The 12,337-nt window shown below is 35.2% G+C and overlaps 1 protein-coding gene across 1 annotated transcript in view; it reads right to left on the reverse strand.

The window, feature by feature from the left end:
• NEK7 (NIMA-related kinase 7) overlaps positions 1–12,337 on the reverse strand; it is a 124,382-nt gene that overhangs the window by 25,195 nt on the left and 86,850 nt on the right. Inside the window, exon 7 of the mRNA XM_006892097.1 lies at positions 3,554–3,648. Within this exon, the coding sequence (XP_006892159.1) occupies positions 3,554–3,648 (95 nt within the window). The remainder of the gene's footprint in view (positions 1–3,553; positions 3,649–12,337) is intronic.

Genomic DNA, 12,337 nt, shown 5'->3' on the forward strand with positions numbered 1-12,337 from the left:
AATCCAAATGAATTTTTTTCAATGCAAAAAAACATGACTCATAAGAAGGAGCAACTAAAAAGAAAAAAGACATTATTGAATGGAAATTTATTTTAAGACAATGCTCTAAATTGACATTTAGAGTGCAAGCAAGCACTGTGGTAAGCAGGGTTACAAACGAAAAAATTCAATTTAAAATGTTCACATCCTGTTCAAACCCTTCTAAATCTTTGAACCGCAGCAGCACGGATACAACACAGAGTGTAAGGCTGCCCCAAAGTCAGTCACCCTTTTCTACATGTGCTAATAAGTTTGAATTTGGAAGGACAATGTGTATATTCCCCAGACAGGCAGAGTGTGTGTGAAACACGCTAGTCCGTGCTGTGCTACTCAGTGAGCTCAGTGGGGACAGGACAAGCTGAAAATGGCTCTCATCTGTCTTCTGGTTCTCCAGACACGGCGTTAACTCCTTCGCAGCCTCAGCGCACAGGGCCAAGAAAGGAGCTGCCCAAACTCTTACCTCATCACTGTTTTCTAGAAAACCTGCTCATAAGCCTATAATAAAACAGCCTCAGGAAGAAGTGTTGCTTCATTTCAGGAAAAAGAAAGAATAAAAAACTAACCCAAACAAACAAAAATACCCACCCAACTTGACTATCCCAAAACAATATAAATCATGCTACCTGAAAGAAAACTTCTGAAAGAAAATCGCTAAGCAATCGAAAGAATCTATCTTGGTTAAAATGCAGCAACATGTTCTGATAAAATGGGTTATTAAATATGCTGTCTTTAAAAACAGAATAGGTAGCTATAGTCTCTCCACGTCTGTTTAAAAAAAAAACAACCCACCCTATGTTAATATGTACATATTCATTATCATATGCTAGGAGTTCATTATAGGACTTTTGTCTCAATATTGCAATGTTAAAAAAGAAAAGGGGAAAAAAAAATCTCGATGTCCCCTAAGGAGTTAAACAGGAATAGTATATTTTCATGCATCTCCTGTTTTGACAGATGAAAAATGTCAACTGTCCTGTTTTTATTTTCAAGCTTTTGCACTATTCATCTGGTTCATTAGTGCATCTCGATGCTGCCCCTGACAGCTGCTCGCCCTCTCCTCCCAGCAGCTGAATTTTTCAGGCTAATTTGATCCTCCACACTGAGACGATCGCTAGAATGATTGACTTGCTCCCTGACCTCCAGGGTCTGACTTTTCTGATTAGTATTCTGGGGGTGTTGGAGGGACGAAAGCCCACTGTCTGTCTTCGGGGCTGGTGGCAGCTCTCTTTTTTTTTGAACTATAAGCCACCAACCTACAACCCTGGAAGGATGCAATTGCTGTGCTGAACAATAAAGGAAATGTGTAAAACCTACTTTTCCATGTAAAGGTCCATGTAGCAAAAGCACAGCATCTTGATTTTAATTAGTAAAGTCTACTTTGTTGCATATCAATTAAAACTGTACTGCTAGGTTGGGTTTCTTTTTTTTTTTTTTTTAGGTTTCAAGTATATTTGAAAGTCTAATTTTCTGAGTTTAAAATACAGTTGCAAAAAAAGGCTGGCAATGCCTTTATTGTTAATAGTAAATTCTTAGTGGGTTACAGTAAAAAATGTCTAAGTAGTGTTATGGCCAGTTGCTGGGATTCCCTCCCCCCATCCTTAATGATACATTACTAGGAACTACTATGAATATGACATTAAAACCTAACTAAAAAAATATACAATAGAAAGAGAAATTAAAACCTTTAGGAAATGGCAGTTCTCCCAAATGGCTTGTTATTTCGTTTCAGATGGAAATGAAATAACAAGGTAAATACTTTAACTAAGAACTATGCACAGCATATATATACAAAGATAAGAGCAGCCAAATAAATAATTTTTTAAAAAATCAGTAATAATTTTCTTTTAAGTGCATATAAAATGGGACACTGTCTCTCAAAGACAAATCCAAAATGTGATGCATTATTTCAGTTTTGAATTGAGAGAGTCTGCTGTCCCTTAAGGAATGATGGAACCTTTCCCAAAATGCTTAACAATTTAATTGTACTGTTTGGTTTCACTGTTAAATTGAATCTCATAAGTAAGAATCAATTTTCTGTGTAGTTTAAAATGTTTAAAGGAAGTAAAATACACATAATCCTATATTAAAATAACTACAGGAAGAGTTTCAGATATCAGAGTATGGTCTGAAGGATTCTATGGCTACTTAAAAGACAGAACACATTTAAAAATGTGCAAGATGACTAACTATTTTGAACATAACAAGTTAAAATAATCAAATGGGTTCTTTACAACATTATACTGAATCACCAAAGGAAAGTATTAATCTCTTGTCATCTCAAATGCATATAAAACTGTTTTATTATTATCATCACCAATTTATAACATCTTACAGTAGAAAATTATTTGGGCTTATGGAAAAACATTTAAAATAATTTTAAAACAAAATAATTATTCTTTTAAGCAATAGGAAAAAAATAATCTCTATATGGTCCTTAAATTAAGGAAATATTAATCTGCCATTAGAAAATAATAAAAAAAAGGCGATGACAGACTTTCAAAAACCACTTTTCATGCTCCTCTTCCAAGTAATAGTGGGTTAATTAAAACGGTTTACCATCCTTACATACTTCATTCATGTAAGAAGGAAAGGAATCTCAAAACTTAAGAGTAAAAGCCATTTTACTAGTATATTCATTCGCATGTATCTATTTTATATTTTCTTTGCATAAGTTTAAATATAAGTGATGCCAGTTATTATTTTCCTTCATTTTACATCATTAAGAGAAGTAGTTTGCTGGAAATAAAATTATAATATGTAGGTTTCAGTTAAAGTTTGTATTTCTAGGAAACTACAATTAAATTTAATAAGTACGATCAGCAGAAGTCAGTAAATTGAGCTACACTTTGATTACAATATCCTACAATGTGGATGTAAAATGTGTTTATATAATTCTTTGTTCACTGAAATTAATGTACCATGATATTTGCTTGAAGACCTACCTACCTGAGTGCTTCTTATTTTGATAAACCATCACCAACAGAACAAGAGAGCATTTTACTAAACTTAAGCAATATAAGCAGTTACTCATGAAAACTAAGTAAAGTGATAATCTAAAAAATATTCTATTCACATATAATCTTTAAAGCTTAATTACACCTTTGTAAAACTGAAATAAAATAAGGATAAACCTATTAACGGCGCTTTTCCATTTTATTCATTACATCTCTCTTGCAATGCATTCATAAGCATGTTTTTATAGCTACCTAAATGTAAACTTTATAAATAAAACATGCAGAAAGCATTACCACAACTAAAAATGACCATTTTAAAAATAAACTCCCATCAAAATCTTACAGTTTAAAAATAAAGGAAGTAAATGTATATGAATGCCACTGATTAAATTCTACTATAAAAATTATTTATTAACCCAATGAATTGATTCTTCCTAATCTAAAAGCTAATTCTTGAATAACACCCAGGGAAAAAAAATAAGTATATGCTATTATAATGCTATAAATGTATTGCAATAAGAAAAAAGCATCAGTATATATAACTTATCAACATTACTTACCTCATATAGAAGACAGCCAAGAGACCAGATGTCAGATTTGAAGTTGTATCCATTTTCATGTATTCTCTCTGGGGACATGTAATAAGGTGTACCCACTGGGAAGAAAAGAAAAAAGAAAATAAAATAAGAGGAATATAAAAATGAAGATGCATCTGTGGTATGGAATCACACACAATTATGGATCAAAAATGGCATTCATATAATCCAACAGTATCAGAAAATTGTTTTTAAAATATTTAAAACTTTTATATTTCCTCTGTACTCCACCATCTTTGCAGATTTAAACAGCACACTAACAGCTATGCTATATTGAAGAGTATCGTGGGTTAAATGCTACTTTTTCGAAATCATTCCAGAAAGCAGAGCTAATGAGGGAGTAGGGAAAGAGAAAAAGAAAGACAACTTAACAACAAGCCTATTCAAATGAATGATTCTATTTTTCCTTTATTTTGGAAAAAAAATACAGCTTACATGTTTAAATAAGTAATGTGTTAAATGGCAAAATGTAATAGCTTAGTAGAATATGTATAAACAAATCATATTTGATAACTTTCATCCAAAGATCTTTCAGAAGATCCTCTTGGCTTAAAAAATTATAAATATTGAAACTTCTGTGCCTTAGTTTTTCTCACTTTGGAAACTTCTGAGTATCAAAGGGCGAGATAATAAAATATGTGAAAGGTCACTAACATCTCTTGAAAAATATGAAATACTGCTATTATTGGAACCATTTTAGAGAAAAAATATTACTGATTACTTTTTTTTTTTAAATGTGCTACTATTTTTTCTCTCTTAAAAAAACCTTAAAACTCTAATATTTATTAAGCATTTTAAGACTTAAATAGGCATACCAGTTAGAGTTGAAAGGGGGAAAAACTTTCAATGATTTTAAAATGAATTATATTAAATTTTAAACTTAGATGGCTATTATTTCAACACTAAGGTTTATTACCAGATAGGAAATCAAAGTTTGAGAACAGTTATTTGCAAACTTTACTTGATTAAGGCTAGAACTACCAAAATATATGCTGCTACTCATAAAGAAAGTACATTATTCTTTTTCTATTCTTTCCCAAGAACTCCCTAGATATTTACTGTAAATCCTAATGAGACTGTAACTGACGACACTGAAAAGAAGTCTCTAGTTGGCTACAGTGCAAAGAGCCACACTAACAATAAAAACACTAACCACACTTTCATTCCTCAACAGCAGGAGTCTGTTTCCCAAAGGATGGCATTACAATTTAAGAGTTGTATGTGGAAATGATACTGCACTAAATAAAGGTGAATAGACTGTGAACCATGTGTTCAAGAAATCCTATGTACATTAGAAACTATTTTTACTAATAGATAGTCCTATATCGTGCAGATGAAAGAAAGTATTCATGAATAAGGATAGTGAAAAAAAGAAAGATGCAAACACAAGAATAAAGGAAACAGAAATAAACTCTAAACTATTCAAATACTAAAAACTTTCAGAAAGAAATGATAGAACAGTCATTTGCTTTGATGTCAGACAGGTAAATTTGGCAATTTCCATCAGAAAAGCAAAGGAACCTTTAGGAATAGCAAGGTTTAAAGAATCTGTATTGTGGCTGGGTAGGACAAACACAAATAGAAGCTCTCTCCCTTGGGGAGTTCTAACCACTTTCATTTACAGCTGGCATATATATGCAGCACTGATTATTGGAAATATTTGCACACTTCCCCACTTAAGGAAGGAATAGCAGGCAGGGCTTTGCACAGGTTCCTGGTTTCAGGACATAAAGCAAGTGACTGGCAGTGAGGAATCCACAGGGGGCAGCTGAAAACACTGAGGCTTGAAGGTTCAGAGTTTACCAAAAGCAAAGGTAATTTTAACCAGTAGCTCTGGGAAGCCTGCTGATACATTAGAGGTTTGATATGAGTGTGAAAGATTGATGATAGAGAAAAAGAAGAACAAATGCTAGCATTTTACAGAGATTAGCCCCAGCGTAACACCTTAACTGTAACACATCTGACGACCCACAAGTGAAGGAAGCAGTGAAAAAAAAGAATGACTAGGAATTGCCCTTCAACAAACCCAAAATATTTTTAAAAAATAATAATCAATGTACATAAAAAACCTGCTTGCTCTTGTAAACTGGAGGTCATTACCAAAGTGAGACAGTTCATTACAAATATCTTTATACTAAGTATTCATTTTGTATTTTTACATTTAAATACTATGTATATTTCACATGTGTCTCTTAAACACAAACCTAAGTATGCTACTTCACCTCTTTGAGGGGCCTATTTAGGCAGTGACAAGACTAAGTTTGCTTTCTGCATTAGAATTAAGTATTGGGTAAAGTCCTAATTAACTGGTCAGCACAGGCCTAAATGGAAGCTTGTATAGCCTTCCTCTGATAGACTCCCATCTCCAGTGTGGACAAGGGCCTTTTTCCAGGCTGACATTGACCATAGTGGTCTAGTCTCATCACATAAATAGATTTTCGTCCCTTCCTCTACGTAAGAAAAAGGTCCAGAAGTTTAACCACTTAGAAATACATTTATATGAAGTGCTACCTTTTCTACATTTTAAAATCAAATCAATGGTTATGTAGTTGTTAAAAACCTTAAAAAAAAAATCCAGGAGAACTGTGTATATCATTGTTGTTTTTTAAAAATGCTGTCTTTTAAGAGCTGTGCAAGAAAAAAAGAGTTGTGGAGTGATATGATTAGACATTAAAATGCTCATGCAAATCACTATGTACTGAGAGTTATGGAGAAGAGTGCAGGATACAGAATTTCCCCAAGATTTCTAGAGTTTGAAGTTTAGGTTAAAATAGGGAAACTTATTTTACAAAAAAACCAAGCCAAAAACCCCCAAAACCCTTATTTTTACAAAGGAAAACCACTCATGTCCTTTTGAACCTCTTTGAGGATTAAAGGTATGAGTAGGAAATAGAAGAAGACATTATAAAGAACAAGGAAAAGTGAGTATCAGAAAGCAATTCCAAACAGCTGAAAAGGCACTTTGACTTCTCTTTAATGTGCATCAATATGTTAAAATCCATTAAGGGGATCATTCAAATGTAAAAAAACATTTGCATTACATTAACTGACTTACTCTAAGGGAAAAGTTTTATAAGGAATATGCTCTACAAGCAATAAAAACATTCTAAAATTTATCCTGAATAAAATGAGGACCCACCAGTTACAGTAAGTTCTAACAGAGCCAATAATTCCTGCTACACCTTGTTACTATGAAGTTCACATCTTCCGGTTCTGTACTGTTGAGTCAAAACCAACCCATTTTCAGAGGCAGTAAATCACATGGGAGGAGACAATCTTTCTCCTGCAGAGCAGCTGATGGATTTGAACCATGTGTCTGGGTTGACAGCGCAGCTCCTTACCATTACCATTAGGCCATCAGAGCTTCCTGAATTTAAAACTTGTATTTCAACAGCATAGGTTATAGCCAGTATTTTTTTTTTTTAATATTTGTGGGGGAAGAAAGTACTACAATCTCTGCAAAGACTTGAATGGAAAAAGAAAGAAAATGACTTTCATATAGGAAAAAATAAAACCCATCCAGTGTTAGGAAATCTACTCCACATCTTTGCTCCTAACTAGCTGCAAATTCTGAACTTCTCTTTTCATTCACTTTCTTCATCTGTAAGATTACGTAGGTGAGATGAACTCTTAAGATCCCCCTTGCTCGAAAATTCCAGGACACTCATTAAACAACCCTACGAAAATCCATGTGGAAAATGATGAGAAAAAAAAAAACTACCCTCTTTTCAAACAATTAACTAGGAAAGTAGAATGAGAGCATTTTCAGTCAGACAAGCACATTCAGTTCAGCAATGTCTGCTTCGTTCTCTGAGAACGAAACTGCAGGGAAAAAAAAACAGGATGAAGGAGTCTTGTTAGGAAAATTAAAAGGATTCAAGTTATTTATATTTCAGTTTGATTAAAAACAATCAGGGAATAGGAACTAATTTTCATACTTTCCTTCATACTCATAATTCAACCCAGAAGTTACATTGGTCGACTTAATGGAGAGGCCAAATGCCTTTCATTTCAAGGAGAATAATCTGAGGTTAACAGAATGACTGAGTGGTAGGCAGATCAAAACTTCAGGAAAAGGTATGTAAAAACTAAATCTGTCTTCCTAGAAGTATAAATAGTAATTTTAAAGACTTTAATAATGCTGACGAGAAAACGCAGCAAGTATTCTTATTTTTTGTTCTTTTATTTCTGGGTGCTGTGTTAAATAGATTATCTTGAACTTGAACAAATGGTATGGAATCCCTACTATATAACAAAGGAGCCCTGGTGGCCAAATACTCTCAGCTGCAAAACAAAAAGTTTTTGGTGCAAACCCACCAGTTGCTCCATGGGGAAAAGATGGGGCAGTCGGCTTCCCTAAAAACTGTAGCCTAGAAAGCTCTACAAGGTAGTTCTCCCCTTCACACTGGTCATTCCAAGTGAGCACTTACTCAGGGGCAAACAGCTAACCTTGGAGACAGGAGTAGGAAGAATAAAATGAAAGAGAGACCATGGTAACGTTGATGACAACTCTGTGATTTTTTTTTTTAATATGAGATGCTATTCCTATTGCTGTGTTTTAGAGGGGAAGCTGAAGAAGGCCAAATAATTTGTCAAAGTTAAGTAAGGTATACTAAGAATACAAACACAATTTTCATCTCTTGCTTTGAAATCATTACTTCACTAAAACGGATGTGAAATATGACGAAAAAAAATAAATCATCTGTATTTCCCAAATTAAGAAGAGAAGCTGAGAAAGCTAAAAGTCAAGGCATGTGCTTATGAGAAGCAGGAACAAAGGTCCAGGTTCAATGGTGACATGTGAAAATTATGCGACTCCATAGCTACTCTGTTTTAAAAGATGACTTGCTAGTATGCCTGACAGGCTAAATGTGCAGAGTTTAAAATCAGATAATAGCTCCATCCTGGAGCAGCAAGTACTTCGACAAGAAAGTTTAAAGTTGAAAAGAAGACAGTGAAAGCATCCTACATCCTACATCCTACAGTATGACTGAACATATGCTGTGTTTACAGCTCCAAAGCACCCTGAACTCTAAGGGGGTAAAAGGCAAAGAGAGAACTACCCAGAGATGCAAAGAAGAGGTGTGGGAAAAACAACTATGTGACCACAGGTGGCACCTGGCACCAGAAATGAAACTGTTGTAATGCCCGATCCAAGACACTCATTTTCTACGCTGAAGGAAGAGGACACATCACACTTAGAAATGGTGTGGGGACCACGGATTGCATACCCAAGAGACTTCTGTGTGAAAATTCCGAATGATGACCACACATTTATTCTACTGGCAATCTCACAAAATCAGAAAATGAGCCATTTGTCTCATTGAGAAAGGAAAGGAGGGGTTCAAGTGCTCCTGCATGAAGCAAACAACAAAAAAACATAATTTCTCCCTAAAGGGTTCCAAACATTTGTCTGGCATAAGGATCAATAGGAAGAGTTCTAGTTGTGTTTTATTTCAATCCATTTTCTTTTCAGGATGCAGACCAAGCACTGTAACAACTAAATTCACACACATGACTACAATATAAGAGTAATTCCCGTCTTTTCTTCTGCTAAGAGACATTACAAAATGCCACACCAAACTATTACTACTAATTTGGTCTCATTTGATTTTCTCCTTTCCTATAGCAATTGATCAGACAGGAACACGTGAATGTATATAATAATAGTAAATGACTGTTTCAGTGCAAGCAGGTACTCCTGAATGGTAAGTCTATCCTGAATACTTTTAAACACTTTTATAGTATATAATGTAGTCAGATTTTATGGAAGATTAGTTTTGCTAAATAAATGGTGTTAAATTTCTTTTCCATCCCTTCCTATATTCTGGTCCAGAGGAACCTTGGTGTCACAATGGTTAAAATACTGGAATGCTAATGAAAGGTCTGTGTGCACTCAGGCAGCCTCGTGGTAACAGTAAGATGAGGCAGTCTGCTCCTGTAAAGATTTACAGCCTCAGAAATTCAACGAGGCAGTTATCTTCGACCTTAGAGTTGCTAGGGAACACTGGTGGCCTCAAGGCAAGAAGTTGCGCTGACATCCCAAAGGTGCATGTTTGAAATCCACCAGTTACTCTGCTGGAGAAGTATGGGTAATCTCCTCTCATGAGATTAATTACCTGTGAAAATCCACTGGAGGGTCAGCTATGAGTCAGTGCCTACCGACAATACACAACAACAACATAAGCTGGAACCTGCTTGATGACTGTAAGTTTAGTATATGTTTGTGAATATATAAAAATATCACCTACACCTCCCCCCCACAAACACACTGCAGTCCCTGAAATAAGCAGCTATTAAGAAATGTAAGTAAAGAATCTTCTTGAGGACTAAGTAACTTCTGCTAATATTTTAAAACTGGACTGCAAATGAACTGATTATTTATGATAGAATTTGTTCACGAGATTTATACTAAGCCAAATGTGGTTGACAAAAACAAGTGTGATATATCTTTTCTTCAAAAGCAAATCCAAGTCACAAAGACTAGACCTTGAATGATCTATATATACTATACGGGGACTTATTTCCTATCAGAAACATGGAAGACAATATTAACATTCAATATCATAAGAAGTAGATGTTGACAAGAAAGTACCAGAAGACTAAAGATGCCTAAACTATCTGTCACAGCATGAAGGGAGAGCTCCCACTTCAGAGAGTTGTCTAGGCCTATAGTGGACTTCTGGTGTAAGAGGAAAACTGTGTTGTTGGTGTTCTTCATTATTGCAGTATAATTTAACCTATACTTATATAACTATATAGTTGGATCCTCCTTTTATGTGTGACCTCTTTTTAAGCTTCATTCATGTATTCAAATTTACAAAGGATCTATTAAGTAAAAGGTCCTCTTCTCGGTATTTAGGATCCATTACAGAACCAAAGTCACAAAGCTTTCTGTCCATGTGAAAGTACTATGTTCGCTGAGGGAGACAGACACAGCAAAAAGAATGTAATAAGCAAATGGCATAGGGTGTTATGGGCTTGTATGTCTCATAGGACATTAGGAATTGTCAAGATGGGGTGGGTGCGGTGTTGTCTAGGAAATACATAATGCCCTGTACCCCTCATTACACAGAGGAGAGAAGAAGCATTTTAGTTTCTTATAAATTATAAAATACTAAAATGCTCTATAGATGTCTATTGCTACAGCTGCTGATATTTAGTGGTAGAAGATTCCTCAGTGTCATAATTGACAAAATTAAGGGTAGTTTGATATGATTTGACCGTAAATCACAGTATATACTGTTGTTGATTTTCAGAGGCAGTTAATCGCACAGAAGGACCCTGCCTATCTTTCTCATGTTTAGCAATGGTAGATTCGAATCATGTGCCTTTGGGCTGGCAGCACAACACCTTACCATTAAGTCACCAGAGCTCACTTCATTATATATTAGGAATGTATAAAAATGCATTGTATTTTCCCATATTTTTAAGTATTCAAAAAGATAAAGATCCTTCGCAAGCTTTCCTTGTATCAGAATAATTACATTTACTGATACTTCAGAATAAGTGAAATAATAGAAATGTGCCTAGCATATATTCCACCCCTCCACATTTTGTGAGCAGAGGAAAAATTACACTCTAAGTGCTATATTCCCATTTCACAGGCTACAGTGAGGTTTTAGTTGTCAGTTTAGAAGAACCACTCAGAACTACGGGCCAAAGCTGCTGCAAGACAGAATGGTCATGAAGGAAGAATTCACTATCTTGGAGGCTGGTTTCCTGTTTATTACTGAACTTGGAGCAGCAACAGCACTCAAGCCCACGAGAGAGAACAAACTATGCTTCCATCTGTAGGTTCCTAACCAATGTGACAAAGCAAAAGGAGGTAATCCCAGACTGAAGCAAATAACCACAAACAGGAAAACTGTAATAACTAAAGAAAAGGTCACAACGGGCTGATAAACGGAAAAATGAAAATCAAATGTCATGTGGTAAACTCAAGCTAGAAGGTCAAAGAACTATTTATTACCTCACATCAGGCGAGCTCACTGAACCTCAGTTTCCTCCACTCTAAACTGAAAGGTTGAGCTCTAGTGGTTTAGTGGTAAAGAACTGTGCTGCCAGGGCAAGGTATGTAGTTCAAATCCACCAGCTGTTCTGTGGAGAAAAGATGGGCAATCGCCTCCAATGGGACTTACTGCTGCTGAAAACCTACCGGGGGACCAGTTGTTAAAAGGAAGTAACACCACAAACTGCAAGACCATTTGTTTGAAGTTACCAGCAAATCCACCAAAGAAAGACTTGGCAATTTTCTCTCATAAACATTACAGCATAGGAAAACGTCAAGGGCAGCTCTACTTTGTCATATATAGTTGCTCTGAGTTGTAACTGATTTGCTGGCAAACAACAACAAAATAGTTGATGTCTTAAGGAGCGGAGGAGGTTGAATGATTTGCAAACTGTAAACTGCTGTATGCATGTTACTAGTCAGCTCCAGAAGCACAGACTACTGTAAACAACAAAAGCATACATACAATATGTATGTCCAGCTGAGTTGACCTGATATCATTCTACCAGACATCTCTGCTTTCTGAGAAAGAGAAATAGCAAAGAAGTATTCTGGAACTACACTGGTATTTTTCAATCTGTAAATCATGAACTATGAACACGTTCTGAAATCCATTTAGTCGGCTGCAACAAGTAGTATATTTTGTGAAAGAAAATAAAATGGAACAGAAAACACAAAGAGTGCTCTGAAATAGTAATGAACACAAACGCCACAGTAAAACCTGCTTCAGTTGTATG

Source organism: Elephantulus edwardii, unplaced genomic scaffold, assembly GCF_000299155.1.
Source record: "Elephantulus edwardii isolate Elephantulus edwardi_28Jun2011 unplaced genomic scaffold, EleEdw1.0 scaffold00110, whole genome shotgun sequence".
NCBI classification, from domain to species: domain Eukaryota; kingdom Metazoa; phylum Chordata; class Mammalia; order Macroscelidea; family Macroscelididae; genus Elephantulus; species Elephantulus edwardii.